The 19,548-nt window shown below is 40.1% G+C and overlaps 1 protein-coding gene across 1 annotated transcript in view; it reads right to left on the bottom strand.

Annotated features, from left to right (window-relative positions):
- Positions 1–1,030: 1,030 nt before the first annotated feature.
- The window catches only part of cacng2a (calcium voltage-gated channel auxiliary subunit gamma 2a), a 92,658-nt gene continuing 74,140 nt past the window's right edge, over positions 1,031–19,548 (bottom strand). The window contains exons 3-4 of the mRNA XM_006803062.3: positions 8,825–8,965; positions 1,031–3,087 (exon numbers count right to left, since the gene is read on the bottom strand). Coding sequence (XP_006803125.1) covers positions 2,552–3,087; positions 8,825–8,965 — 677 coding nt within the window. The 3' untranslated portion in view covers positions 1,031–2,551. The remainder of the gene's footprint in view (positions 3,088–8,824; positions 8,966–19,548) is intronic.

A 19,548-nucleotide genomic window follows, 5' to 3' on the forward strand; every position in this document is an offset into this window, starting at 1 on the left:
CCATCTATAATCCAGTTTTGAGTTCCCTCCCCAGACGCCTTAGCGCCCACTCACATCCTGGGCCATCTGACCTCAGGAATTCGCATGATAAGGTGGGGCCAGGTTTCACAATGAGCTCACCCGAAACTCTGGCTGATTGGGACCCACACCCAGTTCCACACCTTGGCTCAGGCATTAGAGGATCATCAGGGGGTCCTTTTGTCCCTCTGTGGGGGGAAACTCCCACTAGGTTTAAATCTGGGACTCTCCACCATTTGACCTTAGAACTGAAGAAGCTTCTCGGATGAGAGGTGAAACGTCTTCAAGCAACCTAAAGAAGTCCAGACGCTTTTCTTTGCAAGCTCCTTTGACTACGATGACCTGGATGACTGAGAACCTTCACAGACGTAGTTCGTAGAGTTTCTAGTGGGAGGCGAGGCCTTTAGTTACCAGGCTCCTGCCATGGTGCACCAGCTAGAACAGCGGTAGGTCGTCTACTTTTAAGATTATGCTTAGAACCCTGAATCAGCCTTTAGTTATGCTGCTATAGGCTCGAGCTGCTGGGGAGACTTCGCATGATGCACTTGTCTGCTTCCCATTTATTCACGTGCCATTACATCATGTCTTTAACTTTTGTTAATCACATGGCATGTCACACATCTCTGCTTCTGCTTCTGCAGGTGGTCGCTTCCTGTTAAAAGTGAGTTCTTACTCCTCACAGTTGCCAAGCTCTGCTTGTTGGGAATTGTTATTGTTTTCTCTGTAATATCATGGGGTCTAGCTCATGTTATCAAGCACTTCGAGACATGTGTTTTCCTGAACTTATCTATTTTAGATGAAAGGCTAAAAAGTGACATTCACAATGAAGTCAAAACATTATAAATGCTAAAAACCACAGCTCTGTTTGACAAATACTTTCCTTCCGAGCCTGATTCTGTTTGTATTTCTTTTCTTCTCTAATAAGGACCAACATTTCAGATATCAAAATGTGACAGACAGACAAGTGCGACAAACAAGAAGGTGTTGTAGAGACACGCAGTGAAACGTGATGATTTGTTCCCCCTAGGGTTCGTATTTTATTCATCAGGACTTGATGCATCCAAGTATAGGATCATTCGGTTTTGGCACCTTTAAAGATTTCATTTTCAATTTGAACAACACATTAAAAATCAAACGAAACAAAGAAATGACTAAGGCTGTGTGAGTTTTAAAAATAAAATACATACATACATACATACATATATTTATATATTTATAAAGAAATCGACCAAACCATTTAAAAAAGCAGTTTTGTTCCATGTAGATTGTTTGGTTCGTCTCACAAAAGCAGTAATGAACTAAATAAATAAATAAATAAATAAAAAACATAAGAAAAATACACATGAAAACATTAATACTTTAGCGCCTTGGCTTTTTTCCCCCCCTTTATAATTATTAACCTTTAAAACTTAAGTTTCTCAAGAGCAGATTTGCTGTAATTTTATAGCATGCATTTAATTTCTGAAATTGTGAGTCACTTAGCTTCTCTTGTACTATTTCATATTTAACTTGTTTTTATTTTTGTGTTTGGCGTCCTCTTCTTTTCCTTGCCCTCTGCTCCTTCCTTTCTTATTTAGCAGAAGTCGTGTTTGGAGTCTTCGCTTTGTGCGACCTTTAACCCCCTTTTGTTGGCTCTTTCTGTTAAGGGGTTTCGACTCCCGCGTTACGACCCCCCCCATATAAAAAAAGAAAGTGAACAGGGACCGAGAAAAAGACGAGAAGGTTCTATTAAAAGATATTATTCTACTGTCTGCGTCTGCCTGTGGTGGCTGCTGTACTGCTGCTACCTGAAGGACCATCTCTTGTTCTCGACCTTCGAACGAAAGGATACTAAAAGAGTCTTTTCTCATATTACCAACAGCACTTGGTTTAGTTAACTCGATTTTTTTTGTGTATGTGTGTGTGTTTTTTCTCTTTTTTTGCTTCGGTAAAGTCTGTATCTCTTGATTATTAACGTAATAATTTATTTATAAAAGTAATACATATATATATGTATATATAGTACCTTTGTTAGAGATTACAGATTGGGGTAATTCTTACTGAATCCCAAGCTGTAACAATTCACAGTTTTAATGCAAAAAAAATGAACAAATCAGTCAGTAAATAAAAGAGGTGGCAGGCTGGCTGAGGGGGGAGCTTGACCTGTTGCTCCAACCAAACTTGTGGGGCAATACTGTCAAACCAAAGGGCAATGAAATGATGAAACCAATTCTTTGTCTCATAAATGCCCACCCCTCCCACCCTCCCTGTCAGCGCCCCGAACCTCACAAACAACCCCTGCTCAAAAATACCTGACAGAGCTCACTTCCTTGGGACATCCTGTCCCACTCTCAGTCCTCTGCCATTCAATCCAGGAACACAGCAGACTTGTTGAAACTCTCTCAACAATGGTAATGGAAAAGTCATGCAGCTGAACAAAAAGAACAAATGTCTATAAACATGGAAATCCATCTTCTCCTGGGGCGTTCTCCACCCACAGGGGTTTCCGTGTCTCCTGGTCTCCGCCGTGCTGGCCTGGCCTGTGTCGACTCTCTCATACAGGCGTGGTGCGGCGGTTCGCTGTGTTGGTGTGGCTCGAGTCTTTCAAGTCCTTCTGGATGCAGTTGTGGACTTGCAGGAAGTTGTGGTCCCTCTCAGAGTTGTAGGTGGCGGTCGGTGTGCCGGAGGATTTGAGGGTGTCCCGGGGCAGCGTGTACATGGAGATCTCCGTGGATGGCAGCGCGCTGAAGCCCTTGAGGCCCACCGGCGAGGTGTCGCGAGAATGTGATGGGTCTGTGGAGCGGGAGGAGGAGCGCGAGCGGCGTCTGTAGCGGTAGCGGTAGCTGGGGATCCGTGTTATGGCCGAGCCTTGGAGGTAGTCGGCCGCGCGCGCCCCTATTCGCAGCTGTCGATGGCGGTCGATGAACATGTGCACGGCCAAGACGCCCACCATCTCAGCCATGATGAAGGAGAGGGCACCGAAGTAGAAAGACCAGCCGTAAGAGTAGCTGTTCTTCTTCGAGTCACTTTTTGAAGGGTCTCCTGCGTTGGCTGATATGTACACAATGATCCCGATGATGTTGCTCAGGCCTGATGTGTTGGGAGATGTAAGATGGGCACAAAATAAGGGAAGAATTGTCGATTTATTGGGAGAAAAAGATAGAGGAAAAAAGACAAAGAGAAAACAAGACACAAAGTATCAGTCAAGATGAACTCAAGCCTTTAATCCTGGTAACTTACCATTCAGGCTCACACCAAATATGTTTAGAGTGCTGATTCAGGCACTGTACACAGTCTGCTAATCCTGTCCAACTCCTCATCCAACACGGCTGATGTTACAGTCTTAATCTTTGCCCTTTCTGTGGCAAAAAAGGACATTTATGTCTTGTCTAGATTGAAATAAAGCATATATTCTGTGTCTGAACATATATCCAAATATATGATCTCTTTATATATATTTACGTCTCCATCTATATATCTTACTTTGCCTTTTTAGTTTAGTCACACACACAGAAATGTTTGACATGGTATTTCTGGGAAGATGGATTGTAGGGAAAGTGTGTCAGGGACACCATATTTTTAGAGATGAGTCCCAACGGGTGGTTTTTAGCCTAGCAACAGGACCAAGAGAAATGAAAGGAAGGGAAGAGAAGAAGTGACTTGTAGCTGCAGTGAAAGACGTGACCAGCAGCCCGAGAGTTTTCAGCATGGCCTTTTGATGGTGTAGAACATTAAGTCTTAAAAAAGTACTTTATAGCAAATACTGAGAGGAAAAACACCAACATTGTGTCTGTGCAGTAAAAATTAGGGTGCATCTGAGATTTTGTTACCTTTACACAGAGCCAAGCAAGCAGCTTCACTCATTTACACTCTATGGCATAGGTGTCAAACTCTGGCCCGCGGGCCAAATTTGGCCCACAGCCTAATTACATTTGGCCCGCGAAGCCATACCAAATTACTATCAGAGCTGGCCTACTGGTATTATACAGCTAATATATATATTGTTTAGTATTAAGCTTTGCTTGTTCCATATTCAGTTTTTCAGCACAACGTGTTTGAGTCCATAAGAAAAGATTCATTCTTATATCTGGAGGAAGATTTTTTTCTTTCAATAAATATTAACGTTAGCCCGCGACTTTGTTCCAGTTTTGAATTTTGGCCCACTGTGTATTTGAGTTTGACACCCCTGCTCTATGGGAACATATTCACTTGATCTCATTTTAAAGTACACTGTAAACCCAAAGAATTTAGCAGAACTTGTTGATGAACTTAAATGTTTCAGTTTATCAGAACTCTACTATTTTGTGTACATTTCACATTTACCCTTTTCACTAAAATAACAGTAAAATGTTTAATAATTACATTGAAAAATATTTAGTAACTAGGACTTAAAGTTTTCATTCATATCTACCATGAGAATAAGTTGACATTACCTAAAAGGAACGAGTGAAACACAGTCACATTTGTTGTTCACTTTTGTGATCTTTTTTAATTACACAAAACTCAAAGATCTGGACACTGAAAACTCAAACACATGTCCCACAAACTGTACAAAAACCAATTGTGTACTTCTAAATTTAAAAGCACATTTCTTCAGTTCAACAGTATTTTCTTGGCCTCACTGATGACACACTGCACTGTTAATATTCAAAAATATCAAATGCTAAAGACATGTATTTTTCAAATAGCAGATGTGACTAATTACACTGTAAACTGATGAAATGCTACATTTTTAAATGCTTATGTACAACCGTCCTGGTTCTGTTATTTTACAACCTGCTTTGTTAACATTCATACTCAAAATAATGATGTCAGAAATGTCTTGTAGTTCAGTTATTGCAACAAAAATAATAAAATAAAACAACAAAAACAATACTGTGCTCTGAGATGGTGATGCACACTTTTGAGACAGATTACTCTCAATGAATACAGTGTTGTTCAGTTGGTAATAGTTGTAGTAGTAGGTGTAGTGGTAGGTGCACAGATCCCTCCAAATATGACCAAGAAGTTCATCAGCAGTTCTTGGGAGACCTCCACAAAGTCACTCTGAAAGACTTTCACAGTCTGGTAATGAAGTGGGTTTTTGTCAAAGATTACTATAACGAGGCCCGCTGCATCATCTCAGATGTGGCTCATTTGATTCGTCCTGAATGAATCAGAGAATGTGATCACAAACTAATTCTCCAATTCACAGGACTATTGTATGACAGATCACCTCTCCAGTTAATCATCTTAATCAGAAAAGTGGTTTATACTTGTTGTGACGCAGAAGATTCTGCAAATCATTATAATACTTTAAGTCTTTAAGCGCCACTCAGCAACCTTTGTTGTGTCAGAGTTATGTTCAAAAGCCATGTATTATTTTAGCTACAACTCTGCATTTTGTAGTTGTTTTGAGAACAAACTACATGTGGGTAGGTAAAAACAGATGATCTGTGTTCTGGACCGTAATCTGTTCTGAGTCCACTGAACCCCAGTGACAAATAAGGAGGAAAAGCTGAGATGGTCTGGGTACGTGCAGAGGAGGAATATTGGATATAGTGGACAGATGATGTTGAAGGTTGTGCTGTAAGGCTGGAGAAAAGAAAGACGAAAGCAAAAAATTAAAGCAAAGTGAATTCAAGAAAAGAATTCAAAGTCTCAGTTTGAGGTTAATTTCAAACCTCTTTTCATTATTAACATTTTACATTTCAGCCAAAACTTATGCTGTCTTACCTGTATTAGGATCCTTCTATTTGAAAAAAGTAATTGAATGAATAAGACGGCTGTTAGGTTTGGCGTAGAACGTGTTGGGCATGCTCTGTTTGAACCCCTTTGAAGGTTGGTGCTTTGAGTACACCTACATTGGAAAAAAAGTGCAAAACAGCAAAACTACTTAGTCGGTTCCACATTGAATTAAAGTTATGACCTTTGCTATGGTGAGAACAAGAACCTATGCCTCTCATCAAATTGAGTGAAGTAGCTATCACATTTGGATTCTGGTAATATTAGATGTTGTTGATTGTTCCCAGATCATCATGAAAATGTTGTTCCAGGTTCAACATTGCAAGTGACCAATCACATTATTGTGACGTTATTCTTTTGCGCACCAACCCATTCGTGCATTTATGAAATTCCAATGTTGCAAGGACAATATCAATTCTGCTTAGCGTTTATTAAAGGGTTAGGGTTAGGGTCCGTTGATCGGCGGACAAAGGCGGTTTCTCGCAGCTTAAGTACAGTTTTTTGTTTTACGCCGGTTTTTCCCGAAGTCGCAAAAGTATGACATCACAACATTCTGATTGGTCACTTGCAATGTTGATCCTGGAACAACCTTTAGTATGATGATCTGGGAACAACACCAACACGAGGATATCAGATCGTGCACTCTACATGGTCATATCACGAAAGGTTAACTTCTCTTTGCTTTTACCAGCTTATGTCACTTTTTCTCCAGTTCTGAAATCTTCATTAATTCCGTCCCATTAAGTTTGAAAGACTTCATCATAATGTTTATATAGGACAGAGAGCAAAAACAGGACAAAGACACATTGTCTATAGTAAAAATGTAGCAGTCCGTCTCAGCTACCAAAGTGAACTCATCTTATTAGCTGTTAGCTTATTAACTGTTAGCTAACGGTGTCACTGAATGAGAATTGCTTTGCTGACATTTCACTAAAATGGGTTGGAAAAAAGTGAAATCTAAAGAAAAGTAGAATACTTACTGTGATACAAACATTGGTGGTTCAATGAGTCTTCAGTCCCACTCACATTTTAAAATCAAACTACTGCAGACACATGGGCGGACCTCCATATTTGACAGGAAATTACAGCATTAGTGGAGTCTTTATTAGTACAAAACAAACCTAGATAAAAAGGTCAGATGACTGTTTTTAAAGTTGATGCAGATTTTTATAATGGCCTAATAACTGAACTGCAGTAAATGAATAATTTTTAAGTCCAATTGTTTTTCAAATGTTTAAAATGTTTATGAAATGTTCCAAAAAGAAATAAAAGTGACAAAAAAGAGCAAAAAGCCCCCAAACAAAAACAATTTGTTAAACTTTGTGGATAATGTTAGTGAAAGAACCTGTGAGCAACTAATAAAAGACAAGGACACTTTAAATCTCCGTCCCTGTTCACTCATTGTCTTTTCCCAGAATCTAAATCAGCCCAGCTGCTATAGCAGACTAAGGACTAATATCTTTTATATTTGGGGTTCAAACTGACACCAGGAATCAAAACCTTCCAAAGATGTCGGCTATATAATTTAAATAAATTAGTAAAAGTAGCAAGCACTTAATAGCCAAAATAGTCAAAGTTGATCCAAAACAATAAGTTATGAACTAAATCAAACGTAAGAAAATTTTAGATGAACATAAGCTATTTGAGTTAGTAGGACTGTTTTTAAAAAAATAAGTTGACATTTTCTTAATTTATTTAATTACTTTGAACATTTGGTTTACAGTGTAGATGTAGTCTAACCTCCAGGTTCCAACAGTTTAAGGTTTGTCCCTTCTTTAAGCGGATAATCGTAACAGATTATGAATAACACCTGCCTGCTTCAACTGTTATGTGGCATTTAAGGTAAAGTGATCATCAGTTTGCAAAAGCAAACACAATATGTTTGATTGATTTCTTGTATTGTATCAAAATAGTGAATTTGTTGCTCAATAAAAGCAATTTTACATGCGTTGCACTTGTCTGCTTTGTAATTTGAGCACATATGCTTGTACCCAAACTAAACGTACATTTCATCTACATGTCAGTGCATTCTGATGTTATTTATTTGCTTTGGGGTGAAAAGAGGCCATGTTTTTCATGACACAGATGAATGATGAATTCAAAAATGGGGTTATTACGGGGCCCCGCAGGGGACATGGGAGAAAAAAAAAGTAAGACGGACTTTTGCGAGATCTCGCAAAACAAACTCGGGATCTTGCAAAACCTTTGCGGGATCTCGCAAAACAAACTCGGGATCTTGCAAAACCTTTGCGAGATCTCGCAAAACAAACTCGGGATCTTGCAAAACCTTTGCGAGATCTCGCAAAAGTTGAATTCCAACAATGGCGGCAGCTACTTAGTTGTAATATTACTCTTTCTGGGTCACAAAATACACTTTTAAGATATTTTGAGGCATGAATGTAGTTGTGTAAACATCAGATACCTGCTCGGTTTACAAGACATCACATATTTGCAAAAGTGCTCCGACGTTTTTGGAGATCTGACACCCACTAGCTCGAAGCTAACGGGAGGTCGAGACCTACTACAGCCGGGAGGAACACCGCTTTCCCGGCACATCGTGCCTTGACCTCCCGGTCGGCTTCGAGCTGGCGGCCTCCGAAGAATGCGGCTAAAACTTTTGCGAGATCTCGCAAAACTTTTGCGAGATCCCGAGTTTGTTTTGTGAGATCTCGCAAAAGTCCGTAATTTTTTTCTCCCATGTCCCCTGCGGGGCTCCGTAGGTTATAAATACAGAGGGTTGACTGATACATTGGGCTGATACTGCCATATCAAACACAGTCCAGTACTTAAATATATGTTATCCAGTAAATGCCGGTGCGAATACTTTATGACAGAACATAACATAGAAAAAGAGCAGTGCATTAGTTAGCACTATTGCCTCAAAGAAACCCCTGGGTTCTTATGTACCACCTTTCTGTGTTTGCATTGGTTTCTCCAAGTTCACAAAACATACATATCAAAGGCATGCATGTTAAGTTAACTGATTCTAAATTGGCCTGCTTGACTGTGAGTGTGAATGATCATCTGCAGCCAGTTCAAAATTAGTGCAGATGGTTTGACAAATTCTCGAGCTTTTGTTTCATTTTGCGGGTGTTTGACTGACCTGCAGACACAAAGAAGATCCCTGCGCTGAGGATGATGTTGTGGCGTGACTTGTAGAACTCACTGGCAGCTATACACAGGCCTCCCATGAAGAGCAGGATGACGCTGAGGATGGGGAAGATGCTGGAGGCTCGCACCGCACCTGGAAATCAGTGGAAGACGGGAGAGGGAAAAAATTGGGGAGAGGGAAGCCAATGGAGAATGGGATGTGATTTGGTGTACACACAGAGGGGAGGACAGCCAAAAGGGCAAAAAAGAAAGTGGGGGAAATGGCAGGGATGAGCATAAATCAGAGGGAGCGACAAACAAAGACAGAAAAGCATATTAAGATCCATTTCAGCATCTGGTCCTTGTTTGTGAGCACATCCTAATCAACACCCCAGCAGGCCTGTGAAAGACTCCATCAACACTGTCTAGTGAGTGTGTATCCCCACAGTGAGCCTGTTACCCAACCTTATGTAATCACACTGCTTGACTCTACCTCTCTCTTCCTTTGCACACTTCTCCACACACCACAGAGCAAACCGGTTGCTTCATGTGAAAGGCGGTCCACAAAAGCGCTACGAGACTCTGGCATGTATATGAGCCAGGCCGCAGTGCAGAGGGATACAGCCTCTGTCTTTGAAACAAAACAGTGTCCTTGCAGCTAATTATCATGAGGGAAAAAAATGGAAACGGGATAAGATGTTACTTTTGAGGTCAAACCAGGGTCATAAAAGAGCTGCACTGCACCTTGGGGTGTCAGGTAAAATTAGAGTTTGAGAAGCACACAGTTTCTCTCTAACAGTCACCTCCTGCCATACTTTTGCTTCTCACACTTCAATTTCCCCCATCCCTCCCCTTCTCGCCTGTTTAACATGCACACTTAGACTTTCATCAGGGTGGTTAAATTTTCACCACTTCACCTCATCTCCCCACGTTGCTGCCGCCTCAGCACTTTTCTCAGCTTCTCCCCAAAGTGCTGACACGGGGCTGGGTGGCTCTGTGTGGAGCTTGGCCGCTTGCACCTCCATGGGGACCAGCTGGAGGTCCCAGGGGCCCTTCTGCCTGCCTACCCGCCGCCATTCATCACTTCCCTCCTCACTTGATCTCTATCCTGGATCCGTTTTTCTCCTTCCTGCTGAGCACCGTGAGGCTTCTTGGCTGATTGCTGGCTCAGTGGGAAAGCTACCTTGTGCCCTCAGGTGGGCTGGTTGGCATCAGCTAACAGCTGCAATGCCAGTGGTGGCCACAGCTGGCAGGGCGTTCACCCTCCTCTGGGCTCTCACTGGTAACTACAGCAAGATAGGTGACTGCTGAGGCTCTGCAAAGTGTATGCGATGGATGCAGTCATAATAAAAAATGAATAACAATTAGAAAAGAGTTGGCTGCTTGATTTCTTAATCTCACTCAAGACTATCTTCATCAATTAACTCCAAGCAGCAAACTCTACAGCTGATAAATGAAGGCAGCATCAATGTGTCAAAAACTGCAGCTCTGGCATTCAAAAAGGATGTACCTTTGCTTTGATGAAGGCAATTCCAGTACATTATTTGTATGTCACTTTGCACTAATAAGCAGGTATCTGTGTCTGTGCATTGCAACCATGCACCCTATGGGTGCAGCAAGCTTTCTACTCTTGGCTGATAAGTTATCCCTTCACCCTCTTATCCCAATATAATTATATCTAACTCTGAAAGGAAAAAGAGATGCGAGTGTCTAAAACTAATAGGTGATCATATAATAGCTATGTCTATCTTTGTGATAATGCCCTAGGGTGTTTTCTGACATTCAGACCTGAAAACATTGATAAATTCAGTCATGAATTCTTCTAAAGTTTTATAGGCAAAGATGACAAAACCCACAAAGTTTTGATATGACACTTGTGACAAAACTGAAATACAGTAAGTCTGTTGGTACTCCAGAGTAAAGCCTAAAAAAACAAAGTAAAAAGGCATGTATTTAAATACATATATCTCATATCATCCACAATAATACAGAGCTCCAGTTTGAATATTGAATATAGTAGCTCAACAACTTGGAAATTCACTAAGGGCAAAACAAAAGTTCTTGTCAAATTGTAACCATGCTGTGATTAGTCTCTTAGTAATTTAATTGGCTGAATAAACTGATATAGGCCATAACTCCTCAGACTGAAAAGTGAAGGCCAGTGAGGAAGTGCCTTAAATCTGCATTATTTCTAATAACCAGCAGAGGGCGACTCCTGTGAGTGCAGAAAAAATGTCTGTTTGAAATCTAAGGGGAAAAACAATCACTGGTTAACTTAATCTATGACTTTAGCAGACAATTCCCTGATAAGGTTACAGTTTCAACTGTTAGTCTCAAGTTATAGTCAACACAACATAATGTTGATTTTGTGAATAATGGGCCCAACTAAGGCCAAAAAGTATGATAAAGTTTAAAGATGGAACAACTATTGACAAGTTGCTGGATTAAAACAGTACACTGTCTCTTAGTTTCTCAGTCATATCTACCCTTTTCTCTTTCAAAACACCAAGGTGGTAATGGCAAAGCTAAGCTTGGTTACATCAGCCAAAAATCAAGAATTGAGGTCTTGTTTAGCATAAAGCTGAGATATGGACAAACACAAGAAAGATAACATGGTGCTGATAGTCTGTTGAGACCATGACAAAGGGTTTTGGTCTAATTCCCTCCTGTATCTCTAAACCAACTGAAACTCACGCTGAGCTCAGTGCATGGTTGGCAGCAGCAGTGCCGGAGTGGGCTACACTGCATAACTATTCAAGCAGTGGTGCAGAAAGTGAAGTGACAGAGGTTTGGATAGGACATGCATCCTTTCTCTGACATTGGCAACTAAGATTTTCAGCATATAAGGTGTGGAAAGGGTGTAGCCAGGTAACAAGTTTTCAAGTTTTTCAAGTTTTATTTTTTATTTGTCATATGCAAGTTAGCACAGGGTCAACATTGCAATGAAATGTGTTTGACGAGCAGCAGTCACTCAGCAGCATGATACAGTACAGAAAATATAATAAAATATAATAAAATATAAAAATATAAAAATAGTAAGGAGCTAAATATTAGAAAGACATGGTTAAAGAGAAAAGATGACTAAATATATATGTATCTATAAATATAAATATATGTACACTAGTGATTAAATAAGAAAATCTTGAAAAGAAATATGACGGGAGGGCAGATGGGATATTGCACAGGAATGAGCAGCAGAAAATTACAGTATTGCACTTTAAATATAAATATCAATGAGGACCTAACCACAAACTAACAACAAGTAATGATTGCGTGACAATTAGGTAATAGGAAAAATCATCAGCAACAAAATTTAAGGATATGTCTTCATCAGGTTTTCACATAAAAAGGCTGTTAAAGAGGCAAAAAGCAGGTAGGGAGCAGGTGAGAAAATAATAAAAATACTTACATTATAGATCCACATCCCACTGATGGCGCACAGGAGGAGGCACATTGTTCACAGGTTTCATAGACTGAACATTCAGCTTTGGTGTGAAAGGTGCCATTGTATGAAAATAGCACCTATTTGGATAACAGCCTATGACTGTATTTTTGGATGTTATGTAAAGTGGTGTAACGGACAGCAGTGTCATCCAACACTGCTGGTCCAGAGCTGATATTTCAACATCTAGTGACCACACTGACCTGAAATTCAGTATGGTGATTTGTGCTCCCCCAGAGGATGAATGCTAATGATTTTTGGTGACCCCATGACCTTTCTGTTCCGGGCATTACGAGGCCAAAACAAAAACAAAGTGAAACCGCTCCTCATCCCTAGAGGATTCACACTTTCATGCATTATTTGATATTTTAAATTTTAATGAGTATATGACATTTGGTGGGTTTGTTAATAGATCCAAACAAATATATAGAATTAATTATAATGATCCCAGAGCTGACAAACAATTATTATTATTATTTTTTATCTCCAACACTGCCAACAGCCTGAAAAAAATTAAATAACGTACGATGTTCATTCTGTTCTGCGCTGTACATGGATGAGACGTCAGTTATCAAGTAAATTACAATAAAAAAACTGCTGCTTTTACATTTTACACAGAAAAATCTGTTCAAAAAATGCAGACTGGATTTGTTTAAATAATGTTTGTCTGAATGGCCATCTGGGACAATGAAGGCAAGGCCCACACTGTCACACAAATGCTCTTTACTTTAGGATTTATGGATTCACTTGTATATTTTTAAATGATGTAAGAATGCTCTGCCATACTTTTTATTTAGGATGTTACTATTTAACCCTTTAAGACCTACCATAGAACCAAGTCCGCCAGAGCTTACTTTATATTTTACATGTTGTAGAGCCATTTTTGGGAGCATTTCAAGTTGCTATACATCAATACAACCATTACAGCCTAAATGTTAATAATATGTATGCATTAAGTCCATAGTAACTACATTAATTGCAAAAAAGTGCAATAAACTACAAAAAATTAAAAATCATTTTTGTTTTTTTGTTTTTTACATATATTTCTACTTGGAGAAATTTAAGAGGTTTATCCCTCAAAACTTTAAATACAAGAAAGTTGCAAAAAATAGTTTACAACAACAGAAAATTTATTTTGAGTGTCTTCATAGTTTTATTTTTGAGATATAGCAATTTTATATACTGCAGGAAAAACGAAAAACAATCCTATTATGCAAATTTGCAAAGAAAACAGCATGTGCATCAAAATAAACTATTTCCAGTGGTGCAATTCGAGTTCTAAGCATCCAAGAAACTATTCAGAAAAGCATAAAGTCAAACATGACTTATAAAAACACCAGTATAGGCTTTTAAGGCCTACAAGTAAAAAACTACATTTTCCGCGAAAATGACGTCACTTCCGGTTTCGGGCAGGAAATGGAGGACATGCGATTGTTCACGCTGATGTCTGTTTCAATGTGGGAAGTGTTACAAACAGCTGATCGGATCGACAAAGCGTGTTTCTGGAATATTATGTTTTTGTTGCTGCAAGCGCTTTTTATGCAATTTTTGCAAAGCCATATGTGGAAGCAAACTGTGACCGAGGACAAGCTGATGGCATAAGATTAAGTACAACTCCTCCGGTTTCATATGCAAAAAAAATTATTGCGCTAGCTTACGCGGTTCCGGTTCTACAGGGATTTAAAAATAATTAGCAAAACAGAGCGTGCCTGCACCAACCGGCTTTAAAGGGTTAAACAACTTGTAATGTACTTAAAAAAATAAATTATGAGATACTGCATGGAAACAAAAAGCTGTTTGACTTTATTTTTTACCTTTTTATATTGTAAAAACAATACTGATAAATTCAATTACAAAAAATAAAAAATCCGATATATTCCATCCATCTATTTCCTGCTGCTCCAGATTTGGTGGGAAGCAGTCTAAGCAAACACAGAGACTTCTGAGGGGACACCGAGGTGTTCCTAAGACAGCTGAGAGATATAATCACTCCAGCATCTCCTGATTCTACCCTCTGGTCTCCTTCCAGAGGCAAACAGGCAAAACATAAAATCAGACCTTTCAATTTTAGTTAAAAATTCAAGTTATCTAGCCTACCAAAGACAAGCAAATGATTCTAAAACTAAACATCCCATCATTAAAGTTACTTTCCATTTGTGGTGTCACATGGGTGCCAGAAATTACAGGAAGAACTCTTTTGGGCATTGAAATCAGAACAATTAAGTGGAAAAATCTACGGAGAGCTTCAACGAGGTGGTATTTGTTAAAATTTCTCTGCTATGAGCAACATGGATAGAAACGATTTAATATGTGACCTTAGTGCTTGATCTTTAAAGGACCTAGAGAGCATTCATGTTTCTGACATTTCCTTTAAATTCAACCTAGCTGATCAAAACAAAAGACCTGGAGCACCTGGTTTTGGATAATAGGATGAAAATGAGTGAGCTGAAGAGAGTCACGGATCAGTAGCACCTTTATGAAACTGTTTCTGACCTGACATTGTAATGTCTCTGCTCCCTGTCCCACCCACATCCATCATGCCATCACTCAACATCACGATGTACTTATCGTTATATTTAACCTTGCCCGGCCACTGAGCTCCAATCTGTATGATGAAGAAGACTTTAATGCCGTTATTCGCCACCTTCCATTATTCTTTCATGTGTCTGTCTCTGTCTGCTGCACACAGTCATCTCGCCATCTTTGTCACACAGCAAACGTCCCACATCTCATTTTTTCTTTGTCTCCCCCCCCCCCCCATTTCTCTCTCTCTCTCACTTAATTTGCACTCAGTCAAAGCACAAGGCAGTTTGAGAGATAAAGTGTCATCTCGCCCTCCCCCCTCTCTCCCGCTTGTCTCCTTGCTCATCCACAGGGGATTGTGGGGTTTTGAGTAACCAGTGAGGGGGGATGATTAAATATTAAGTTGTCCTGAGAGTCGACCCCGCTCCTGTGTCCCGCTCTAAACGCACCACTCTTCCTAAATGCCTCCCCCTCACTCTCCGCCTCCCTCACCACCTCTCCCGTTAACCCCAAAAGTATTGACCTGGCCATTCACAGCACATTACCTGCGTGAGGGCACGGGGGCTCTTTTTCATCCATCAGCTTCATTTGCAGGGACAAAAGAGGGACAGAGGGCCAACCAAATTTATTGATTGTTGACAGTGGGGCTGTTTAACGGTGCGGGATCTCAAGGTGACACCAAAGTTGAGGAAACCTCAGAGAGGCTCAGTTGCAGACAAACTTAGAGAGGAAAAGGACGCCGATTTTGACTTTATGTCACTAACCAGCTGATACGCACATTGGTTAGCAACAAAATGTAACTGAGAATTTTGTCCATCTTAGTCCAGAACAACAGCCGACGGCTTTGATTCCTAAAGCTGCTGCTAAGCCTTTACAGATTGTATTTATTAATTTAAATGTCCATCAGTATTTGAATCTAAATGTGAAATTTAATTGCTACAAAATTAACAACTGAATAAATAAACAATTAGTGTTGACAAGCTTATTATGAACATGAAAATTCAAAACTGATTGGGTACTCAAGCTGTGAAACTCAAGACATGAAACCCAGAAAGGAATGACTGGGATGTTATAAACAAGCATTCAGCCCCAAAGGCAATTGGTTAGATATCTAATATTAGATGTGCTTTTATTAATCCAAAAATAAATGCTTATAAACATGTTATTATATATATAGTAATGAAGCAACACCTTATGAACCCTTACACAAGCAAACTAATCCTTTCAGTGTATATTCAACAGCACAATAAGCATTAGCAAATGTAAGCAGACCCTTTATAAGCCTTTAATATTTGAGCCCTTCTTGTCTCTACAGAACGAGTGCCTCAGGTAGGAGAGCTTCTGTGAAATCCTGAAAGCAATGAAAGCGATGCTGTGCAGCTCCAAGACGAGAAGCTCCAACTCATTTGCATGGCTTCGAAGGTCAGCTGGCCTGCAGTGCCACTCCGGTCCTCTGCATCCCCTGTGCTAACATCCATGTTTAGCAGTGCACTGAAAAGTGCAGCGACCTTCAGAGTGACCTCCCAGCATGCAGTGAGCCTTCACTGGGATCAGGCTGCGCCAACATGCCCCTGGGTTTGGCTGACCACGCGCTATCTCAGAAAGAAAGGCTGAAGTCCCTGCAGATTTTTCATGCCAGGATGCACTCTGTTCTCCCGTGTAATACTGAGTGTGTCAGTGCTCACTTATCGTTTGTATGAAGCTCACATAGCTGTGTCTCCGAGCAGCTTGTTGCCTGCAGTGAGGGCAGAGGATGGGAATTGTTGGATGAAGACTGGGCAAATAACTATGCCCCCAGGCAGCGAGGCTGCATGTCTGAGAGGCCACCTATTTAAAACCAGTCCTTTCTCAAACTACATTCTCAGGATTTCACATCTTCACTTTCCATCTTTATAGGATCAGCTGAGCCCCTGTCAGAGTTTTGGATCCTGCCTGGAGGGATGCTTAAGCAGAGAAGCATCCCCAGGGGGACGCAGGCAGAGAGACTGACAGGCTGACAGATACACGGGGAATAGTCACTGCTGTGGATGGGTGAGTGGTGAAAGGACAGGTCTATGATACGCCACCGCTTTGTCCTTCTTTTACACATTTACAATTGATGCATGCTGTCTCTGATATACATACATGATTTCTTACTGATTAGAAACTTGTATCTGCACAAACTGTTTTTTAAATAAATTTTAGTGGATTATTTAAACATGGCTTTGAATAGTTCCAGATAATGAAAGCCATCCATCCATCTATAGGCAATCTATAGGTCACTACTCCGTCGCAGGGCTGACACACATCCGTTAACAAATGAACCCATAAACAGTTAAACAAAATTTTAGTTACATAAATCTCACCAGTTTGAAAACAACTACCTTAAAGGCATGGCCTCAAATGACTTTATTCAGTTAGAGGATGAAATGAGGAACTGCACCAAGGCCAAGATAAATGACGATTATTTTAAACTGTGAGTTATGCAAAGTTACCTACTAGTGTTTAATCAGTTCTCTTTAAAAGTATTTCAGATTGTTTTCTTATTCGTAGTCCACCTTTAGTCTTGTGGCTGATTTCACAGAACTTGAAATGCGGAACATGGTTAAAGGAAGAAACTCATCAGGATCACTTTCTTTACAAGTGCATGACGGATTTTTTTGGTTTGCTACAGCTTTGTCACTGTGGAAGAATATGTAAAGGTGCTGGATGACTGAGCGTGCATCAGGACAAGTAAAGGTACTGTTACAACGATGTAAAAATAAACAAACAAACAAAAAAGAAAGCAAATTAGGAACAAAAACATTATTTAGACAGTTGACTTGTGCATGCATTCCCCCTTGTCAGTGATTGCACTGCAAATACTGATGCACTGTAATACTGTAAGTAGCTCAGGTCAGCACATTCAAACTGATTTTAGTTCATGGGCAGCAAGTTTTAGTGGGTAAGACCAGTGAAACTGTTGTACTGTAAGCTGTGTACAACAAACAAAGAAACAAGCTTTGTCTTTCATCGTAAGGAAGTATAGCTGCATGGAGAAAATGTTCAGATTTAATGGAAAAATGTGACTGTCTATATTCAGTCAATCTGCTATTATTACCCCCCCCCCCCCCCCAAAAAAAAAAAAAAACCCCAACAAAAAACAAAAACAAAAGAAAGCTGTTGTCAATCAAATAAATGTGTCTGAATAGCAGGCACTGCATGTCTGTGACAGCAAGATGGCTGTAAAAGTGACACATCTGGCTCAGATGACAAGATAGAACTTGGATCATGACATCATCACGAGTCATGAGCCATAAACTACAAGAGCTTTTCTGGATGAAATTACTGTTAAACAAAAGTCTTGATGCACACTTAATCATCCAGGTAAGGAAATCCTGAAAAGTTGATTCTGTTGATCAGGGCTTAGTTATGTTCTTCTCTTCTGCACACCTGCCACATTAAACCCAGCAGTGTGCCAGTTCTGGCTTGCAGGCTGTGCATTTGACAATCCTGACCTTGGTGAATGAAGTTTAACTCTTTTACGGAAACCAAGAAAGGTTCATACAAAGGTCTGCTAGCTTTATATGACTGTTTGTGCACATTTAGTGATGCCTATGATCTACACAAGTGCTATATCTTCACAGCAAATAGAAAAGGTCTGATTGATAATTATTATCAAGCAAAGTGGCTTAATTCTGACAGACGGCCGCTAAGACAGGAGGGTAAAATGAGTGGCAAATCACTGCCAATCTCAACAATCCCATCCAAATGACAGCTTTAACCTCTGTGCTAATATGTAATGACGACAGTGACCTTCGCGGTGCATTTTGTTTCTGAAGCCCTGACTTCAGAGCACATGAAAGGATACTCTCTGGAGTCCTGTGATTAGCACCGAGGTCACAGTTTTGATTTAGGTTGAGGTCACCGTCACAGAGAGCGGAGCATCTCGACTGTTTTATGTCGTGACATAAGTTTAGGAACTTTTCTGGTGATGAATGCTTCTTGCAGCTCTCACTTGCACTTACATTAAAAGCTGTATCATGGCTTATACTATATTTGACTTTAGCAGTGTTGTCCTGCTGATAATTTGGTTTGAGGAGGTTGAGTTTGATTTCCAGAAACTTCAGGATGGTAAAGCTGTTTTGATACATTTGGAAAGCTCTGTATGGCACCAGCACAGTACTTTACACTACCTCTCTGTTATACATCCATTTCTTATCTACATTTGATGATGCAGATGCCAGTTTAAAGTATAAATTGTTCTGTAAAGACCAATAAAAGACCAATAAAATTAAAAGTCACTGCTTTTCTCAAACTTTAATTGATTTCTTCTCATACTGCTTGTTGTCTGTTTGCCTTGTGATGATTGGCACTTTTCTATTTACCAACAATATGACTGTTTTTTTCCTTCTTCTTTTGTCAGGAGCTGAAATGAGAAATGCCGCATAAGTTTACTTTCCCCAGATGGACTAAATCCCACCTACTGTGATTTTATTGAGCCGGAACACTGTATATCGCTGCTATTTGGTTTCTCTTATGACAACAGAAAAGTAGGCTAGCAAGGAGAGTATCATTACAGTGTAGTGTTAATATATTATTTTTTAAGGCTTGAGTAACACCGTGTGCAGTTTTTCCCCTTTTTTCTTTCTCTGTGCAGACATCCTGGCTTCAGCATGATGGGAATTATGGAAGCGAGTTAGCCCCGCCCATCCCTGCCATCCTGCCATCCTGCTATCATGCGTGCCAACCTGCTCGCAGAGACCCAGGGTGAGAGCGGATACTGTGTGTACTGTATTGATTGGCACGGCTGC

This window comes from Neolamprologus brichardi, chromosome 4 (genome assembly GCF_056152115.1).
Source record: "Neolamprologus brichardi isolate AB-2024 chromosome 4, ASM5615211v1, whole genome shotgun sequence".
In the NCBI taxonomy this organism is placed as follows: Eukaryota; Metazoa; Chordata; class Actinopteri; order Cichliformes; family Cichlidae; genus Neolamprologus; species Neolamprologus brichardi.